Here is an 18,334-nt window from a genome sequence, read left to right as displayed (position 1 = left end):
AGTTAAGGGTTGCAAGACACCGACATGTCAGCGAATCCATATCCCAAACATTTGACCGCTTACGTAACAAGTTTCGTATGTGCATTTGGGAGCAAATCATAGGAACACGTACCATTTCACAGTTTGTCATTCAAACCCACAACAATTCGGTCCTCCCATTGTTCACCTTGCACTATCAAATCTATTGCTTATGTGCAGTAACGTTTGCTTGTTTAGGATTAGTCTAAATCTCTCGCAGACTTTCTCCAATCGATCACTGCAACTGGCCGGATTTTTTTCAATGAACAAACCAGGCATTACCCATGGTGCAACTGCAGCAATCCGGAAGTGAGCTGTTTATTGACAATATGGCTGCCGGGTCTGCAGTGGGGGGAAGGAGGAAGTCTTGCCTTTGACAGCCCGTATCGCCGCGAAATAACACCCTCTAGTTTGGGCGAAAATCGGGATCTATGAATGAGGGGACGCGGAAGGACGCAGGATGCGCTCACTGAGTTGAGAAAACGTTGCGAACTCGAGAACAACCATGTCGTTTTTTAGGAGGAAAGGTAAGGAAGTCGAAAGGATAGCGGGAGAGCCAGAAAAAAATGCATGTGAGCCAATGGGAAAAGGGGTGACAGCTCTGTCTAAAACCGCAGGCCTTTGGATTTCTCAAAAATGTGTTCACAGGCTCGTTATTCCCATGGCTCTTCATAACCGAAAAGGCAATTGTCTCGACTTTTAGTATCACAAACGGCATTATTCCAAGTATCCACATTGATCAAATCGATGGAAAAACATTAATGTCTGTGCATTTGCAAAATAACCGTTCATGGGAGTGTTAATTTTTAGATGTTAGTCATTTCCCCCGTTGAGTCGTCCTCTTTAATTTTTCTGGAGAAAGTATCAGATGCGCATCCGTGATTGCGAGGGTCACCAGTACATTGGTGTTGAGATCCGGACTCGATAGGAGCGGGTTGTTTCTGTTCATTTTCAGAAGGCTCCTGTATTCAGGTACATAGCTGTTAGGAAGCTGTGAAGTGGCTGTTTACACAGAATGTAGTTTATTTTTATAAATACATTGGACTGTCCTTTTTCTGGACTCTCAGTAAGAAGTTACCCATTGTCGAATCGGTGATTTTGTTTTTTTTTTATAGCTTTTGTTTTATTTAAAATGAACTGCTATTTTGACGTGTATATTCAAAACTACAAACTGTGGAAGAAGAATTTGTGTTACTGGCCTCAGTGAGAGTGTGTTTAGCATTTCGTTTGGGGGATTTTAGCTTGAAATTGCTTCAGTAGTGGGTTTCATGCTAGGAGGAGAGGTTTTGTGGAATGAACGTGAATCTTGACTCCAGGCTCCTGAAGGTGTTAGCCTCAGTTAGGTTTTAGGCCCTATCCTGTACATGATAATAAGATAACCCCAAAGATGATTCCTAGGTACAATCTTGCAAATAAAAAATCAGCTCTTGCTGTCCTGTCGCACTCAATTTGGGTCACACGGAAAGCAGGTTAATTTTAACATGATTGAAACTTAATGGGAATCTAATGCTGTTTTACTGCAATTTGCAAGCCAGATAAGATCATTGATCACTAAGTATGTTAGTTTTGAGAGACAGCAAACCTTCATTAGTCATCAATAATTTAGTTTTAACTGAAGAGAAAGGTGACAGGTCAAATGGCTACCAAGTAGACAAATATGAAAAATTATAAGACCAACTAAATTAACAGGTAACCAGTACCCATGTCCTCTACCTATTCACCCATTTTCTAACCACTTCACCCAAAACAGAACTGAGGGGGAGCTGGGGCCTATCCCAGCAAGCAGTGGGTGTGAGGCAGGGTGCACCCTGGGCAGGATGCCAGTCCATCTCAGAGCATACCCACGCCCTTTTTTGGTTTTTTTTTCCTGTTCTTTTTGTCCCCTTAGACCTGGTGCTTCTGTTTTCGTTGAGGATAAGAGGCGTAGCATAGGTGTCACAAAACTGGATCCAATTGCTGTGCCTTAACAAGAAACCATTGCAGAATTGCACATCATCAACCACTGAATTGTATCTGTAAGAAGAAAGACGCATTCAGTTTTCTCTCTGCCCAGGCAAGGTGCTCTTGCTTTATAATTTTCAGTCAATAACCTGGTCTGTCTGTGTAGTTACAGGATTTGTAAGTCAGCCAATCCCAGAGCTTGGTTTCCCCATGAACTTATTTCTTTTGTATGACAAACCTTCTAAATAAGCTGAAAAGTGCTCATTTTCTGCTTTAGAGTATTGCCTGCTTTCATATTCGATTCACAAATACACATACACATGTTTTTGAGCACTGAAGATGTGCAATTAAACAAGCTGTGCTGCCCAAAAAGCATTGAATGTACAGTTGACTTCAATGGATGTTTGTTGTACGGCTGTACGTTCGAAGCTAAAAAACAACCCTGTCTGGCGGATATCCTGTTACGTTGGAAGCTTCAAATTATGTTCCGTTTAATTGGAAAAAAATGTCCTCTGAGATCAGCAACTTCACTCTTGCTGAAAAGTGAATCTGTCGTGGTTTGATAATGCAGAGTACAAGTACAGTACATTCAGCGGCCAGAAAGAGAGGCAAGGGATGAATGTGTCAGCACTCGCAGTGCAAGCAGTATTCATTGTAAAGAGTCCAGTCAATCCAGACACCCTGCTGTCAAATCAGATACCAGATAAGAATACAGTAGTAGATCGCTATCTGACTGATGCTCTTTCCAATCTCATAGTGTTCCCACGGAGTTGAGGTTGGCCTTTTATTAAAGCAGTCTCTGCGTTTAAGTGTCTCGAAACCCATTGCCTTTGTTTTAACAGGAACCTAATGGATAAAAGGTTCCGTCGCACCATGCTAGGATCTGATGACCTACTTTCTGCACTGTGCTGGGGTGGGATTAAGTTTCTTTCGCTATGCCTATATGCAGAGCCCTTCTTTGCAGAGAAGACTATTTTGATCTTCAGAGCTGGGGGTTCAGGTGAGAAGAAAAAGTGGTGGGCAGATAAGATAAGATTGCTTTGGCAGCCTATCGTGTCTTTTGCGCAGCTCATCGGAGTGGCAGGACAGAGAGGCAGCGTTCCCTGCGTCTGCGTGTTTTTCATTGGATACCTCCTCTTGCCCAGTCAGGCTATCTTCCCAGGTCTGTGTAATAAATGGGTCATAAACAGTGCTAGAGCCTTTTCTTATCTCCGTTTCACCAAATAATGAAAACCTGTCCCTGCAGTAATTTTTGGCTTGTGCACCTTGCAAGCGACTGCTGAACAGGACGCTGTTTCACACCATTGCAAACGTTAGAAGGGTTACAAACAAAAGCAGGCAAAGCAGCCCGTCTTGCAGTTAAGGCCTGTTTGTGCACACTATTCTTTTTTGTCTCTTTTTGCTGGACTACTATTTGGATTTCTTGTAAAATGACTCTTTATAAGTAACAGTTCTGCAGTTTGTACCAAGTTAATGATGTAGAGCGGAAGCCAGGCAGCAGCCTGAAAGCTTTGAGAGCAGAGAGGCCCAGCAGATTAAAGCTGTGCAGTTGTGTTGTGGCTGATCTTATCATCTTTCTCTCTTGATACTAAATGTCTGATGTAAGAGTAGAGACCATTTTTCATTGTTGGTTTACATTTTTGGTCTTGCGGTGATGCCTGTGCGTCTTGAGTCTGCAGTTCCGGTGTAGCAGACGTTATCGTTGGGCTGAACTGCTGGAGCAAATGACTTTCTCCTAATAATCCGGTCTTTATTTCTCACCTTGCAGTGAAAGGCAAGGAACACGAGAGACCAGCAGATGTGAAAACCAGCAAAGGTATGAAACCCATGCTCTCTTAGTCTGTCGTTTCATTTTTGTTTTAGTAAGTAAATGCAAAGCACATCAATATTTGATGTGTCTGTGTGTGCGCTGGCATTTTTGTGTTGTGGTTGTGCACTGGTGATTGAGAAAACAGCTACTCCTGAAACAGTACGCTAATCCGATTATCATATCTTCACAAGGGGATGCTTATTTCCTCTGCTAGACACCAAAGTTAACACTTCAAACACGTTACGCAGCAAAAGGGAGGTTAAAGACAACCAAAAGAGAATCCCTTCTTCTGTATGGAAAACCCTTTGCTGTTCTAATTTTTTTTTTCCTCAGTGGGACCGAGGATATGTAAAATTTAGCATTTCAAAAATAAGCGATACTGCATTTCCCCGTGCATCCTGTGTTACAAGAAACAGCAGCAGATTTCTGGAGATAGCTGTGAAACACAAGTAGATTCGTATGTGCAAACGAGATGTTGGATGAGTTAGTTAATGCATATGTTGGGATCAAAATGCATCAAGTCAAATGAAGAACGTTTGATTCCGTCCAAACAAAACACCAGATTTAAAGGGAAGCACTCCTCTGAATGTTTAAGTGTGGGGTCAGTAAAGCTGTAAAATGTTTTGTTTTTGTGTTATGGGCAGGCGGTCCTGACACCAGGAAATGACATTCCTCATTCCTCCAGTCATACACAACCCATTTGTCAGACAGGAATCTAGGAATGACACAGCAGCAGGGAGGAGCGGACTTTTAAATAGAAAACGAACGTCCGACACCTTTAAAAACACAGGTGCTATTCCCCTTCGAGACACGTGCTGCAAGGATCATCAAGAGCTGAGGGGAGGCCTGTGTAGCAGCGATTGATTTAGCCCAGGCAGGTGCTGCAGGTCCTTCACCTTTTTCGTCCTTCCTGGGATGGAAGCATTTGGTACTCTTCCTCCCACGCTCACCCCCCCCAGGGATGATGAGGCGCGATCCAGCCGAGCTGCGGGATGGCAGGGCAGGGTGGAGTCAAAGACGTGGGTGGGCTGCTGTGCTGTATCTGGCCGGGGGGGGTGCACACTGAGACACATCATCATGTCTCCGCAGGTGTGGTCTGGGAGCGAGGCAGTCAGCAGTTCCCAGCCCAGCCCCGGCACGGCTCTGCTGCGCACTGCTCTGAGGGTTTGTATCAAAGGGGAAAGATCTGGCCTTGTCATCCTACTGCTCCCCCATCCATGGGAGCACAGCTAGTTCACGGTGCAGCCGACTAAACAAACTCAACTCCCTTCTGCAAAGGAACAAGTAAAGGTTTATTCCAAGCTGAGAAGAGAAGAAAAGAAGCACAGCGTTTCGACTTTGGAGCCTTCTTTGGGTGTCACAACCGAAGGCTCCACAGTCGAAACGTTGTGTTTCTTTTCTTCTCTTTTCAGCTTGGAATAAACCTTTACTTGTTCCTTTGCAGCTTATGCATGCTGACACAGTAACCTACTTGAACTCCATTCTATAAGTACCTCAAAACCTTTCAGTGCTGACTTTGCTCGCCTGCATTAAAGCAGAAATTCGTTGTATTAGAACTAGAAGCCACATAACACCTCTACAGACACACACAGACATTAATTTTGCAAATTATAATTACACAGTGGCGATCTAACATCTCATTAAAACAACATACCAATATGCCTATATTGTAGAGGAGAATCAGCCTGGGTCTGATGCATGTTTTGATGGTTGTTACCATGCAAAATGCCTTTAGATAACTTGGATTCTGGTCGGTTCAATTTTGTAATTAGTGGTGGCTGAGGGATCTGTTTTTCCCTGTTTAGAACTAGGAGTGTGACAATTGCTTGTCTGGGTCTGTCTGCGGTATCAATGTTTTATTTGTTAAAAGGAGTTTGCAAACCCTTTATATTTGTTTGAGCTCTTTGTCGATGTCATCAGTATTTTTTATTTTAAAATATTAAGGATTGTCCTAATTGTTTTTTTTGCAAATGCAAAGCGCTGCTGTTGTTATTAAAGTTATGAAGTACTGTTAAGTATGAAAATAAACATTAAACAGTATTATAGATAGCAGTGCCCACAGTGGACAGAGTTTTCAAACGCGAGCAGTTAACGGGGGGACTGAGTCACAGTACTGAAGAGCTTTCTCATGGGGAGAGTTTTAAGGCTGAGGTTTGTCATCCCTGGACACTTGGGTCAGTTAGAAATGAAGTGCTTTGTGGCTCTTTAGCACGCTGTTGTGCTCCTGTGCTCTGACACTTGGCACTCCCTCTGCTGCTGTCGAGAGGGTGGGCCTTTGAGGTCTGTTTTTAAGGGACACCTTGTTTTGTTTTTTTCAGCTCCGGCGCCAGCTCCGTCGCCCTCTCTGGCTGTCCGAAATCACCATGGCATCCTGGAGGCAGCAGGGCCCAGCCATGTGGCCATCAACGCCATCTCTGCCAACATGGACTCCTTCGCCCGGGGGCGGACGGCCATCCTCAAGAAACAGCCCAGTCACATGGAGGCCACTCACTTCGGGGACTTAGGTACGGTCCCCTGGCTCCTAGCCCTCATCGACCCCAGAGAGCGCTCACTTTCCTGAAAAACCAGCTCACAGCTCGGGCTTTTCTGCTCCAGCTGCGGATCTCGCCCTTTCTCCATGCAGTAGGTTCTCATGAAGATGAGCTCTTTCTGTGGGGAGCAAGGAGGTTGTGATGAGTAAAAACAAGAACAGGAATAGTGTTCTCCTGAGTCTAAGTTCATTTTTGAACCAACTGTTGTCCTTGGCGTGAATGTTTTCTGTTCTCATTCTTGTTCATTTTTAGCCTTGCGTGACTCAAACAGTGCAGCCGTTGTCTTCCCAGCTCTTTGTCTAAAAGCTCAGAGAGGAAGGGCTGAGCAAGAGTGAATCTTGTAAAGGGTGGAAGGGAGGGGATGTCGAATTTATATACCAATATCTGGCTTATAGAGCAAGACCCTGGCGTCCTGCGTTGAAAACTGGCAGTTTAATGGGGTGTGTATCACAATTAACATTTTTGTCTGAGCCATCTTGCTGCTATGACCCTCTTTATTCCAGAGCCGCTGTGCTCTTGTTCCCTGATCGCGTGACTCTGAAGCTGGTTTTTATGACCCAGATAATGGTTGGATTCTTTCAATAGTACTTACAGGAATGAGTTTCGCACTTTTAGTTTTCTACAATAAAATAATACTTAAGGAACAATATGAATTGAATTTTCAATAGAAATTGAATAATATAAGGTTTATAATTGTTCTGCACACGCGTATCTAGTAATAAAATGGCAATTATCATAAGAGGTTTATGTTAACATAGTTTTCTTAGTCATTGTTTTAATGGAAAAACTCTCCAATCACAGCTATGATGCATTCAAATGTGCAAATTTGAAATCTTATGATCGTTTCCCCCTTTTTCTAAGCCCAAAACAGCCCATTTTAGGCCACTTTAAATGCAGGATTAATACAGAAAAACCAACAGCTAATTAATTCGGTTTTTACTTGGAGCACTATAAATGGAGAAACTCCCCAGCGTTTGGTCAGAGCGAGAAAGCAGTGAGCTGACGTGCGCTTCGGTTGAATATGTCGTGGTGGCGTTTTGCCTAAAAAGAGCCTGCCGGGGGGAACTGAGAGCGAGCGGACTGACAGTGCGGAGCCTCGCGGTGCTGTGTTGCAGGCCGGTCCTGTGTGAACTACCAGGCCCAGGAGACCAGGTCGAGGCTGTCGAAGACGGTGGAGCAGATTCTGCGGGACGGCGTGGCCATGCCCTACTTCGTGCAGCACATGGAGCTCCAGGGGGCGGACCACCTGGTGAAGTTCTGGCTGGAGGCCGAGAGCTTCCGCTCCGTGAGCTGGTCCCGGATCCGAGCTCACAGCCTGAATTCCGTCAAGCACAGCTCGCTAGCCGAGCCCGCCTCCCCCTCGGCCAGGCCGCCCCGGAGCGGGGACCCTGCGGAGGGGGACCCCCAGGACTCCCGCACCCCCAGCCCCGCGAAGGGGAACCCGCACAGCCACGCCTGGACCTCCCCGAATAACTCCTTCAGCTCGGACGAGAAGGAATCGGATGCACTCCAGGGGGGCCCGAAGGCAGACACTCCCACACGGCAAGCTTCTTCCAAGGCCGGGACGCCTTTCAAACTCCAGCCCTGCCACGCACTTAAAGATCTGTCTGAAAAACTCATGAAAAGTAAGTCAGAATTTTGCCATCCTCGTCTGAAGATGTCTGAATCGTTTTCCGTAGAACTAGAATTTCCCGCCACGTTAGTTACTGTGCTGCAGTGTGCTCTTTTGTGTGCTGATATCTGAGTCTTCAGTGTGGCCGGATAGCTGCAGCGTGTGCACAAATGTTATGTAAAAGTAATTAGGCTAAAGGAAAACAAATCATCTGTGAGCAAGACTGTGTACTGAGTCATTAAGCATGTAACTCTCCTCCGATGCTGCACAGTGATCTCGATCCATCAGAAAATTCAGGTGTAGTTTTTACTTGAGTTAGTTGTCTAATATCAGCTGGCTTTGAGGCATAACAAGACGTTCGCTGTTCATTGTTTTATTTTCTCATTGCTCTCTCCTAGGTATAGAACGAGATGCAGTGGACATTTTTACCAAATATATCTCTCCGGATGCTGCTAGGTCTATTCCCATCACAGAGGCGATGAGGACTGACATTGTGGGTAAGAGATCAAAGGACGTTCACTCCCTACCCTTGGGAGTAACTCCATAGCTGTTAGGTTTAGGTAAACTGGCATGGAATCATTTTACACCGTGCAGTCTAGGGCAAGTCTAGGCAACACTGGGTTTGGCAACACTGGGTTTTATCTTTGAATTCATTGTATTTAACAAATTGCATTTTGTTTCAGAGGTTTCTTCATCATTCAAACCATTTAAATTTAATTGTCTTCAAAAGTATATTTATTGATGGAATCATACCGGTGACTGCTGGCAATGAAGACAAAGCTCACACGGTTTCTTTCCCACATCAAGAGGTCTTGGATTGTTCATACTCCTTTTGCTGATGTATTACGATAGCAGCTGTATTATTGTTATATAAAGCAGAATGAAGGTTAATGAATGACTCTACACATACAGACGCCATTAGCTTCCTGTGATAAGCAAGATCTATGTTGCTCACGCATGCTTCAGCTCGAAAGAGGTTTGAGAACTCTTCTCATGCACATCCGCAAACTGACTGTGCTTTTTTTTGTGTTTGTTGCTTTTTCGCAGCTAAAATCTGTGGTGAGGATGGGCAGGTGAATCCGAACTGCTTTGTTAACGCACAGTCTGCAGTCTTCAACATCATGGAACAGCAGTAAGTGATTGCTCAGGTCACTTTGATTCTGTCATGTTTGAGATTCTTGTCTCAGTAACGGTGCCACAAGGAGATTGTTGTGGAAACTTGCACACGTTGTTAACTAGCGTGTATTGTTGCAATTGGTGACCCCAACACCTGACGTCGGGTAACAACTTTGGCAATAAGTGTCCTGAATAATTATTAGCATACAAAGTGAATTGACATTCCGATGTCAGAAGTGGTGTAGTCTTTACCAGTGGCAAGTTGTCAGTTCCTTTTAGCCTCGGGCAAGGTTTTCTGGACTGAAAAGCACTGTAAATGGGCAGTACAATTTCATAAGGCCTTTCCAATTTCTCAACTGAAAACTCACGACACAGACTGAAATCATGCTTCCACCTTGTGGTCAAACCTTCTTTATCTAGTCTGAAACCCTGTGAATTACTTTGACAGATTTCATGTTTTAGATGCTACTAATTTTCATTGGATCGTTCTAATCCTCCTTGCTCACTGTTTGCTTTGGGGCGGGGCAGTAAACACAGACAGTCAGCTGCTACAAATCTCCACTGTTCTCAAACAACGGTCAAAATAACTTGTGTTCACAATCTAAGGCCTTAGAATTTGAAAATAAAGTTTAGAAGTACATTCATTCTTGCAGCAGACTATGTCAAAGGATGTACTCACATAGCCGAATCATGTGTGTGGATGGGGGCATACTCTTTTATACAACCTAATGTTTCATTCCTGCTTCTAAAATGTGCTATTTGACAATACGATTCTGCTAATGCAGAGAGTTAAACAGAAGTCCCTACTTGAGCCTAGATGTCACCTGATCCAGTCAGACCTTCTCACACTGTAGCACCTGAGACCACAGCTAACAAATGACATGGTAATATCCTAGGCCCAACTTTTTCTTCGCCATTGACACCTTTCCTGCCCTGAGTCTTAAGAAGACCTTTTTGCCAGAATATATATTTTGCGCGGCAGAATACGGTCAAAGCAGAAGCACCATGCATAACAAGAAAATAATCAAATAACAAAGTCATCTGTTCCATATTATGGTACGTAATCTGGTGTTTGAGCTCGTCAATCTTTTTCTATTGTCAGTTTCTCTAATTTGCATGAAGTCGTATTCCTGTCCATTTTATTAGGTTTTTTTCCTGTAAGGGATGAATGTTGCTCTCTGAGCATCGTGTTCCCATGATTAATTTATGAAGGAGACGGTGGAAGTTACTGGCCCGGGTTTTGGTGTGGAAAGGCTGTGCTGTGAAGTACCTACCGCTCTTTGTTTGGGCCATTTGTGTAATAACTGTGTTTTTTCCTCCCTGCGCAGGCACTTTAGTGAATTTTTAAGGAGTCATTATTTCTGTAAGTACCAGATTGAAGTGTTGACCAGCGGAACGGTGTACTTGGCAGACATCCTCTTCTGCGAGTCGGCTCTCTTCTACTTCTCCGAGGTGAGGGAAGTGCTCTTGCACGCCCATTCTACAGTACATGTCATCGCCACTTCCACCGCCCGGGGTGACACCTTAATTCTGCCTCGGCTGCCCAGCCTTGGTCCAGAGGTCTGCACGAGTCGATGGCTTGGCCATACGTGAAAGAGAGCAATTTTTTTTTTTTTTTTTTTCCTGCGCGTCTTCTGTATCTGTAACAAATTCAGCCAGAATCATACCGGCCTACATTCCTGTAAGGGGCAATGGGGGGGGGAGTTTTGTTGTTAAAGGGGGGAAAAAAAAGAAGGTTTGAACATCAGCAGAGGGACTTTGTTCTGAAGCTCTGGAGCTGAATGGGGGAACAAGGCTGGCAAAGTCTCTCTCACGCATTAAGAGGTCTTGGATTATTTCTACCCCTTCTTTAAGGTGTTAGAATGCCAGCTGTGTTATTGTTATGTCAACCAAAATTGAGGTTTTTAAGGTTTATGATAAGCGAGATCTATGCTGACTGTATGTGCTGTGGCTCAAAAGAGGTTATTCTTTGAGCTTATGTTTTAAAATGTGCCTGCTGTTTTTTAAGAACATGCAAGCACAAGAATGGTAACAAATGAGAGAAGTCCATTCTGCCCATCTAGCCTGTTAGGCAATTAGTAACATATTGATCTAAGTAGCTCATCCAGCCCCTTCTTGAAGGAAGCTAGTGTGTTGGCTTCAACAGCAGGGCTGGGTAGCTTGTTTCGTACTCCCACCACCCTTTGCATAAAGAAGTACCTGCTGTTCTCAGTTTTAAAAACACTTCCACTCGTGCTCTTTAGTTTACATTTCACTGTCGATTCTGAAGAATTCCTCTGGGCTGACCTTGCCTGTGGTTTTGAGGATTCTGCATACTGTAATCAGAATTCCCCATAGTTTTCTGTTTTTAAAACTAAAAGGTTTAGTTCCTGCAGCCTCTTAGTGTAGGGGTATTCCTTTAAACCCTGATTTGTGTGAAGCGCATCTGTTAACCATAACACTAAAATAAAATAAAATTCATCGTAAACAAGGAGACATGACTGTTGCTTCTTAGAATTGATCTAGCAGATTAAGCAACAGATATTTAACAGTTATTCCATTAGTCATACATTTACTATCAATTGAGGTCCAGTTGCTAAAGCACCTCCAGGTGTTCAGTAGAGATGAGGTTAGGTTAGGGTTAGCATGAACACTGCTGTAGATAGGTCGTCATAGATTATTAACATTCTGGGGAACCTCGGCTGAAAGTAAGTTGGGCATTAATAGAATATCCGTTAAAGAATTACTTAACTGCAGCTTAGCTTTACTAGGAAAAGATCAGCATGTTGACAGCAACAGCTGTGTTGTTTTAGGTCTTAAAGGGACGTTCTAAAAATCAACACATTTTTTCTAGCATGTAGCTGTCAGTCAGCTGGGTGATAAAGGCGTCATCAGCAGTTCTGTTTCCTCTTGTCTCGTTCCGGCCGCAGTACATGGAGAAGGAAGAAGCTGTGAATATCTTGCAGTTCTGGTTGGCCGCAGACAACTTCCAGGATCAGCTGGCTGCTAAGAAAGGCCAGTACGACGGGCAGGAGGCGCAGAACGACGCCATGATCCTCTATGACAAGTGAGCAAGATGTCTTCCCTCACACTCTTCCTCAACACCACAGGGACACTCAGCCACTCCGCTCTTCCTGCTCCCTGGTCCAGACATCCACCAGGACTAAGTTACCCTTGTCTTGACAAATACGTTTCATTTTCTTTAAGTTATGTGTAAATTTGGTGGACAGCGTAGACAAGTGGCTGAAATGACTGGGCTCCTCACTGACACCACTGCGGACCCTGTAAAACTGATTTTGAGGAAAGGGGCATCACAGCAATTCGTTCATGTCTCTGCCGCCTGTCCCCTTATTGGACTGTCTTGCAGGTACTTCTCTCTGCAGGCTACGAAACCCCTGGGCTTCGACGACTCCGTGCGGTTAGAAATCGAGTCCAATATCTGCAGGGAGGGCGGGCCGCTCCCCGATTGTTTCACTACTCCGCTACGCCAGGCATGGACCACGATGGAGAAGGTGCGCCATCACTTTGCCCTTTTCAGTACATGAAGCTCCACCCTTAGGCTTCAGAGCATTGTGCGTTGCTAATTTTCTTCCCCCTGACAACGTACCCCGCTGAGAATACTTACAGTAGGTACTAATTTCCTAATTCCTGGTTGTATAACCTGATCTCTTTAATTAACTCAATTTTCATCTAGCCTTTGTCAGACTCTGAAATGCGTTTTGTGGTGCGTTCTTATTTTTTAATCAATATCCCTCTTTCTTCTCTGTACAGGTGTACCTGCCTGGGTTTTTATCCAGTAACCTGTACTACAAGTATCTGAGTGACCTGATCAACTCCGTTCGAGGGGACGATTGTATCACAGGGAACATGTTGGTGCCAGGCCATGGTCTTCCCCAGGACAGCGAGACAGGTTCGAGCAGCTCGGAGGGGACACACACCCAGGTACGAGTCTCTTTCTTCCAGGTGTGTGAACAGATGGCCATCTGTTGAGTTTCTCGTCTGATGTCTACGTTCCTTCTGGTTTACAGCAAGGCGCCAAAAAAGCAGCAATCAAAATCCTAAAAAACTTCGATGAAGCAATAACTGTGGACATTGCCAGTTTGGAACCAGAGTCTCTCTATCAGCGCCCATATGCAGGGTAATAAGTTGTCCTATTTTTTTCTGTCTTCATGTATTAAAAGAACTACTCATCTGAGGCTGAAAGCTTTCAGTCTTTATATTTAAGAGCAGCAGCTCTGAAATACAGTTATGGTTTATTCCATTCTTTGGTACAAAGGGTGATTCTTTTCCTCTTGTAGAAACGTAGCAGTTATATGTGTGGAGGAAGTTGTTTTGTAGAAAATCTTTTTGTCTTTCTCTTTAATATCTGAAGGTTTTGAACCTGAGTTTACCTAAAAGATACATCTCTATTGTCCATCCAAAAGGGTGGAAATATGTCTTTGGCATCACCATAAAAAAAACTACAAAACACAACACTCAGTAGTCCTAGACATGCAGCAATACATATACTGTACACACATCTTGCTCTGTACCTATTACAATACCATTCCACATAATTCAATAGCTCCATACAGGAAACAATCAGCTGTGAAAACAAGAACAAAACAGTTACAAACTGCAGTGAAAATGTGTTCAGCTGGAATTCTGTAATCTATTCATGGTAAGATGACAGCAAGACTAGACTTGCTTTTAATGGAGACATACATATGAAAGTACTTAGTCCTTCCTCAGAAAAGTAATAAATCTATTCATACATATTAAAACTGTGCTGCTTCGCCTTTGAGATCTGGTAAAACAAGTTTTGGAGAAAACAATAAAGACAGCTGTTGAAACTTTTGCAGCTGTGAACAAAAGAAAACTTGATTCCTCATATACAAGAAGGGCACTGGTAAGAGCTGTTCACAAGCATGAGTCATAAGCAGTGAGAGTCACAGATTCGTTTTCACATGGCCAGATACACAGGAACAGAGCAGCTCTGTTCAGGCTGGGGGAATTGTTCATGTCCTGCAGCCACAGGCAGTTTGAACTCCAGCGGCGCCTCATGTGATGATGGAATTTATTTTTTTCCTTCAGAAGAATGACATTCGGGAAAGTGAATGAACTCGGACAGTTTATCAGAGAGGCCGAGCCAGAGCCAGATGTCAAGAAGTCGAAAGGTGCCCTGCTACAATTCTAAGACATTTTACAGCTTTTTGTACCATACTGCCATATTTTCTGGGGGGGGGTATCTTTCCATCGCTTTTTGTTAAATGTAAAACATTTTAAAAACTCGTACACTTCAAAGGGGCCGGTTGTGGGAGTTTTAATACAGCATATTGCTGATAAATTTGACTTAAATGCTGGTAGTTTCATTCGCTTCTGGAAAACCTGGTCCTAGTGTGAGTGGTGTCTGTGTCTGCTCTGCGATGGACTGGCATCATGTCCAGGCTGTACCCTGCCTTGTGCCTGTTGCTTGCCAGGATAGACTCTGGCTGCCCCACCACCTTGAACTGTGCTTTGAGATTTAAGTTTAGTTCAAAAGTCCTGACCTGACCTTGTAATGGCAGGAGGGAGAAATTATAAACTGAAGACATTTTTCTTTGACTCCCTGGTGCTTGTGGAGTTCCTGGTAGAGCCCAGTGTGAAGTAAATCAAACGTGTTTCTCTTTTCCTACTATCTCAGGCTCCATGTTTTCCCAAGCCATGAAAAAATGGGTACAAGGGAATTCAGATGAGGTATGTTAGCACAAGGTGACTTGGGGTCGTTCTGTTGCTCCTAGTATCCTTATAATTACACTGTTTGACAGTTAATTATGTGTAAATCAGTGCATCCTCATATACAGTACATGGTTGGTTTCTTTTCTTGTAGTTAAGACTATTTCATTGACATTGACAAACATTAAAACAAAAGACAGTAATTCACCTGCCCTGAATTAGTTACTGTATCTGTTCATTTATTCACATGGATAAAGGTGCTAACCACTGTCTGCTTCTGTACAAGCTGTTACAACATGTTTTTTAGAGTTCAGAGTCCTGCAGGTGTTCTGTGTCATCTTAAGTTACCAGCAGCTCTTCACCTGCAAGAAGTGTTAAATTTATGCCATTAAGGTTCCACTGGATTAGTTTATTTTTAGGATTAGTTTAGGAGTCCTGGGAGCTGAGTACCCCTGTTCTGTACTTTGTACTTCTGTAGTTCACCTGTCCCTTGGAAAGAAACCTCACAGCCTTTTCTCTTGTGTGATACAGGCCCAGGAGGAGATGGCCTGGAAAATTGCAAAGATGATCGTGAATGATGTCATGCATCAGGCACAGCACGAGTCCCCTTGTGAGAAGTCCACTAAGGTAGCCGACTGCACTGTGATTCTGGCATGTTGCTTTTGCTTTAATATCTCTCTTGTCAATTCTATATCACTGTTGGAGGTAGTTTTGAGCTCAATCAGTGCAACATTGTTGTTTTTTCCTTTCTTAAATATAATGCTGTACAGCAGCATTATTGAAATCGGAGTGGACATGAGTGTTAATGTTTCATGTCCTAGCATGCCACAGCCTCTGCTTTGTCATAGAACTTAGACATGTTGTTGATTTTGAGTCATATTCAGGAACTGTTTGCTATCTTGTTCAGTTTTTCCTAAGATGGAAACAAATGATGGAAGTAGAATGTCATCACCCAGGCTCTCTCAAAACCGTATTGCGAGAATAAATCTCAGCAGGTGCGCCCAGTTTTATTTTTAGTTTTGTAAGACGGGGGTTGTTTTTTTTTTCCCATCCCCTGGAACTTCGTGTGATGGTTATGGAATGACGAATACCCCTTTCAGGTTTGTGCCTGGTTGTGAAAATATTGCTGGGCTCTGTACTGCCAGCTGTGTAGCGTGCACAGAGGGTCAGTCCTATCAAGTCCCTAGTCACCTTCTCAACAGTTGTTTCCTCCTGTCCACAGCTATGACCCCCTGAAGAACTGAAGGAAATCTCATTCTCCCAGCCGAAGAGTTGTTCAGAATCCGATGGGGGAAGCTGGCAGAGGGGCCAGAGGCGAGTAACTGCACACTGTATTAATAGAACGTTACTCCTTCATTCATATGAAGACTGACAAGCCGCTCCACGACCTCAGGCACCACGTCACATGTGAGCTTTGAACTCTAACCCCCCCCCCATTCTAACACTATGAAGGCTTTTACACGAATGAAGAAGAAAAACGGAGCAGCTGCACACAGGCCCAAGCGGGAACCTCCTACTCAAGGAACGCAGTGGCTGCTTGAAGAGGCCGCAGGTGGCGTGGGAAGTTCAGTAAAGGTGCTCGGGTTCCCTCCTGCTCCATTTTTACAGCGGCTGCTGAGTGAGACCACATGAATCAAAGGTCTTCGCAAAGTTGGCAAAGGCCTGGTCTTTCTTTTCAATTTTTTTTATTAGGAATTCGTTTACACTTATTTTAAAGGAACAGGTGATCTCTGATCAGGTTTTCCACAGTATGGTTTTATCTATGAAGGCATTTTTTTTTGGGGGGGGGGGTATTCTCGCCCCACTGTCTTTTGTGAACACTCTTGGGGGGGGGAAGCCAGTGTCTCCTTTTCCCATATCCTGTGGACCAGATGGGAATGTGTTATAACTGAAAGAGTAACCATTAGCTGTCCTAGCAGTGCAAATCGATTCATCCTTATCACCCTATTCGTGTCATTTATAGTGCACAGTTGTTTTTTGACAAGTTGTAGAAAACTCCCTTGGACCCCAGTGCTAAAAGAACAAGTTCTCTAGACTCCCTGTTATACAGCTGTAGGTTTATGGTTTACCCTTGTGAAATACTTTCTACCCAATTGTAAATGTTCGTTTCTTTTCTGGTGGTCACAGTTCTATACATTAAAAAATGATTTTTTGTATAACATGTTGCAAATAATCACAATGACTGTTTCAAGGGAAGGTGTACGTAGTGAATATCTTATTCTATTGAGACACATTGTGTAACTGTTAATAATAAGCAGAAAAAAAGACTGTGGGTATGGTTTTTTGGTACTGTGTACCACTACTATGTTTTCTGAAGCCTAAATATATGTCTACTTAATCTATAATATATTTAAATTGTGTTTGATTTCAAAATATATTATTGAAATGTATGTTAAGCGCCTTATGTCCTTCTTAAAAAAAAAAGAGATGTCTGTATAATAACGATAATGTGTTCAGATGATTTTAACCTTCCAATTTGAAGTTCATTGATTATGTTCTCATCTGAATGGTGGAGAACAGACTTGAAGTCAGCAGGGTTCATCAGACTATCCGATAGGGCGTCCAGCGAGGACACAGCTGATACAGAATGGAAAGCAGAGACAGAATAAAACAGGATCAGCGTTACTAGTAGGCTCCTTGAACTGGGGTAGCTGGTAAGACCCGTAACCTTGTACACAGGTAAGCTGAATATGTTCTAAGTGCAGCAAAGTGGTTTGTGACCCCTTGGATTTTCAGGGTCTTAGGTACTTCACCTGGATAAACTTTTCTGTGTAAATAAACAGACGATATATGAAAAGAGCTGCTGATCGGATCAGGACAAACTGTACACGGTGTGAGGAAAGATGAGTGAAGTATCATGAAAGTCTTCTGAAATGTTGGCCTTGGTTAAATTTGGAAACCCTGGTCCGGGATCCCAGTTCCCAGTCCTGGTCCTGGCTGCCCCAACACACACACACACCCTTCGCAGCTGAGCTCATTGCTCAAACATATTGTTGCTGGAACCAACAACTTTGCAAGGTTTTTTCCTTCTCCTTCAAAGGCTGAAAATCTTCAATTATCTAACACATAAAATATTTAAAAGGCAACCACCTACTGTGCATGTGTAGGAACTGAAAACGAGAGTTCAGAGTAAGCGTACTAGGAGGTCTGTTAAGGATTCAATTAGAGTGCTTTGGTGGGATAGAATCCCGCAGGTGTGGGGGTCCCTTGGAACCCCCTGAATTAGATTCGTGCTCCGCTAGCAATACTGGAGTGGGGGAGAAAAAAAGACTTAAATATTGACAACAGAACAACACAGTGTGTGTAATGTGGTAGTGCAGTGGTCAGCACTGCTGCCTCGCAGCGCTGGGGGCCATGGGTTCAAATCCACACCTGGGTTTCTGTCTGTGGGGAGTTTGTATGCCTTACTTGTGGAAACACTGGCCATGCAAGCTGAGCTCTGTGCTCTCTTGTCCTAAGTGTCCCTTCTGTTTTACTGCGATTTCTAGCAGGGGTTTGCCCCCCTAGGTTACATAAACTCATGAAATATATCCTGGATGGCCAGCCCTGGTCTGATCTAGTCAATCTCTCAATTCTTGCAACACATTCTGGCCACTTAAGCAGGTGACCAATAGCCAGCAGTCATTCCGGACT

General features: G+C 43.8%; 1 protein-coding gene across 2 annotated transcripts; it reads left to right on the top strand.

Moving 5' to 3' along the window:
• The first annotated feature begins 319 nt into the window (after positions 1-319).
• Positions 320-17,091, top strand: akap10 (A kinase (PRKA) anchor protein 10). Of its 2 annotated transcripts, XM_015367834.2 has the most exons (15): positions 321-545; positions 3,728-3,775; positions 6,088-6,273; positions 7,416-7,925; positions 8,311-8,409; positions 8,960-9,044; positions 10,357-10,480; positions 11,938-12,074; positions 12,375-12,519; positions 12,779-12,949; positions 13,036-13,145; positions 14,081-14,163; positions 14,670-14,722; positions 15,233-15,328; positions 15,924-17,091. In XM_015367834.2, exons 1-15 carry the CDS (start codon positions 524-526, stop codon positions 15,927-15,929), a joined length of 1,875 nt encoding a protein of 624 aa, XP_015223320.2. In that variant the 5' UTR covers positions 321-523; the 3' UTR covers positions 15,930-17,091. The 2 variants fall into 2 exon arrangements, with proteins under 2 accessions (XP_015223322.2, XP_015223320.2); XM_015367836.2 differs by lacking the exon at positions 14,670-14,722 and having other exon boundaries at positions 320-545.
• Positions 17,092-18,334: the final 1,243 nt, after the last annotated feature.

This window comes from Lepisosteus oculatus, chromosome 26 (genome assembly GCF_040954835.1).
Source record: "Lepisosteus oculatus isolate fLepOcu1 chromosome 26, fLepOcu1.hap2, whole genome shotgun sequence".
Taxonomy (NCBI): Eukaryota; Metazoa; Chordata; class Actinopteri; order Semionotiformes; family Lepisosteidae; genus Lepisosteus; species Lepisosteus oculatus.
This window is presented reverse-complemented; position numbering and strand designations above follow the sequence as displayed.

Excerpts from the sequence above, each read along its gene's own strand:
- akap10 (XM_015367834.2), top strand. The coding sequence starts at position 524 with ATGTCGTTTTTTAGGAGGAAAG. Across the intron at positions 12,520-12,778 it reads CATGGACCACGATGGAGAAG|GTGTACCTGCCTGGGTTTTT; the intron begins GTGCGCCATCAC and ends TTCTCTGTACAG. Across the intron at positions 13,146-14,080 it reads TATCAGCGCCCATATGCAGG|AAGAATGACATTCGGGAAAG; the intron begins GTAATAAGTTGT and ends TTTTTCCTTCAG.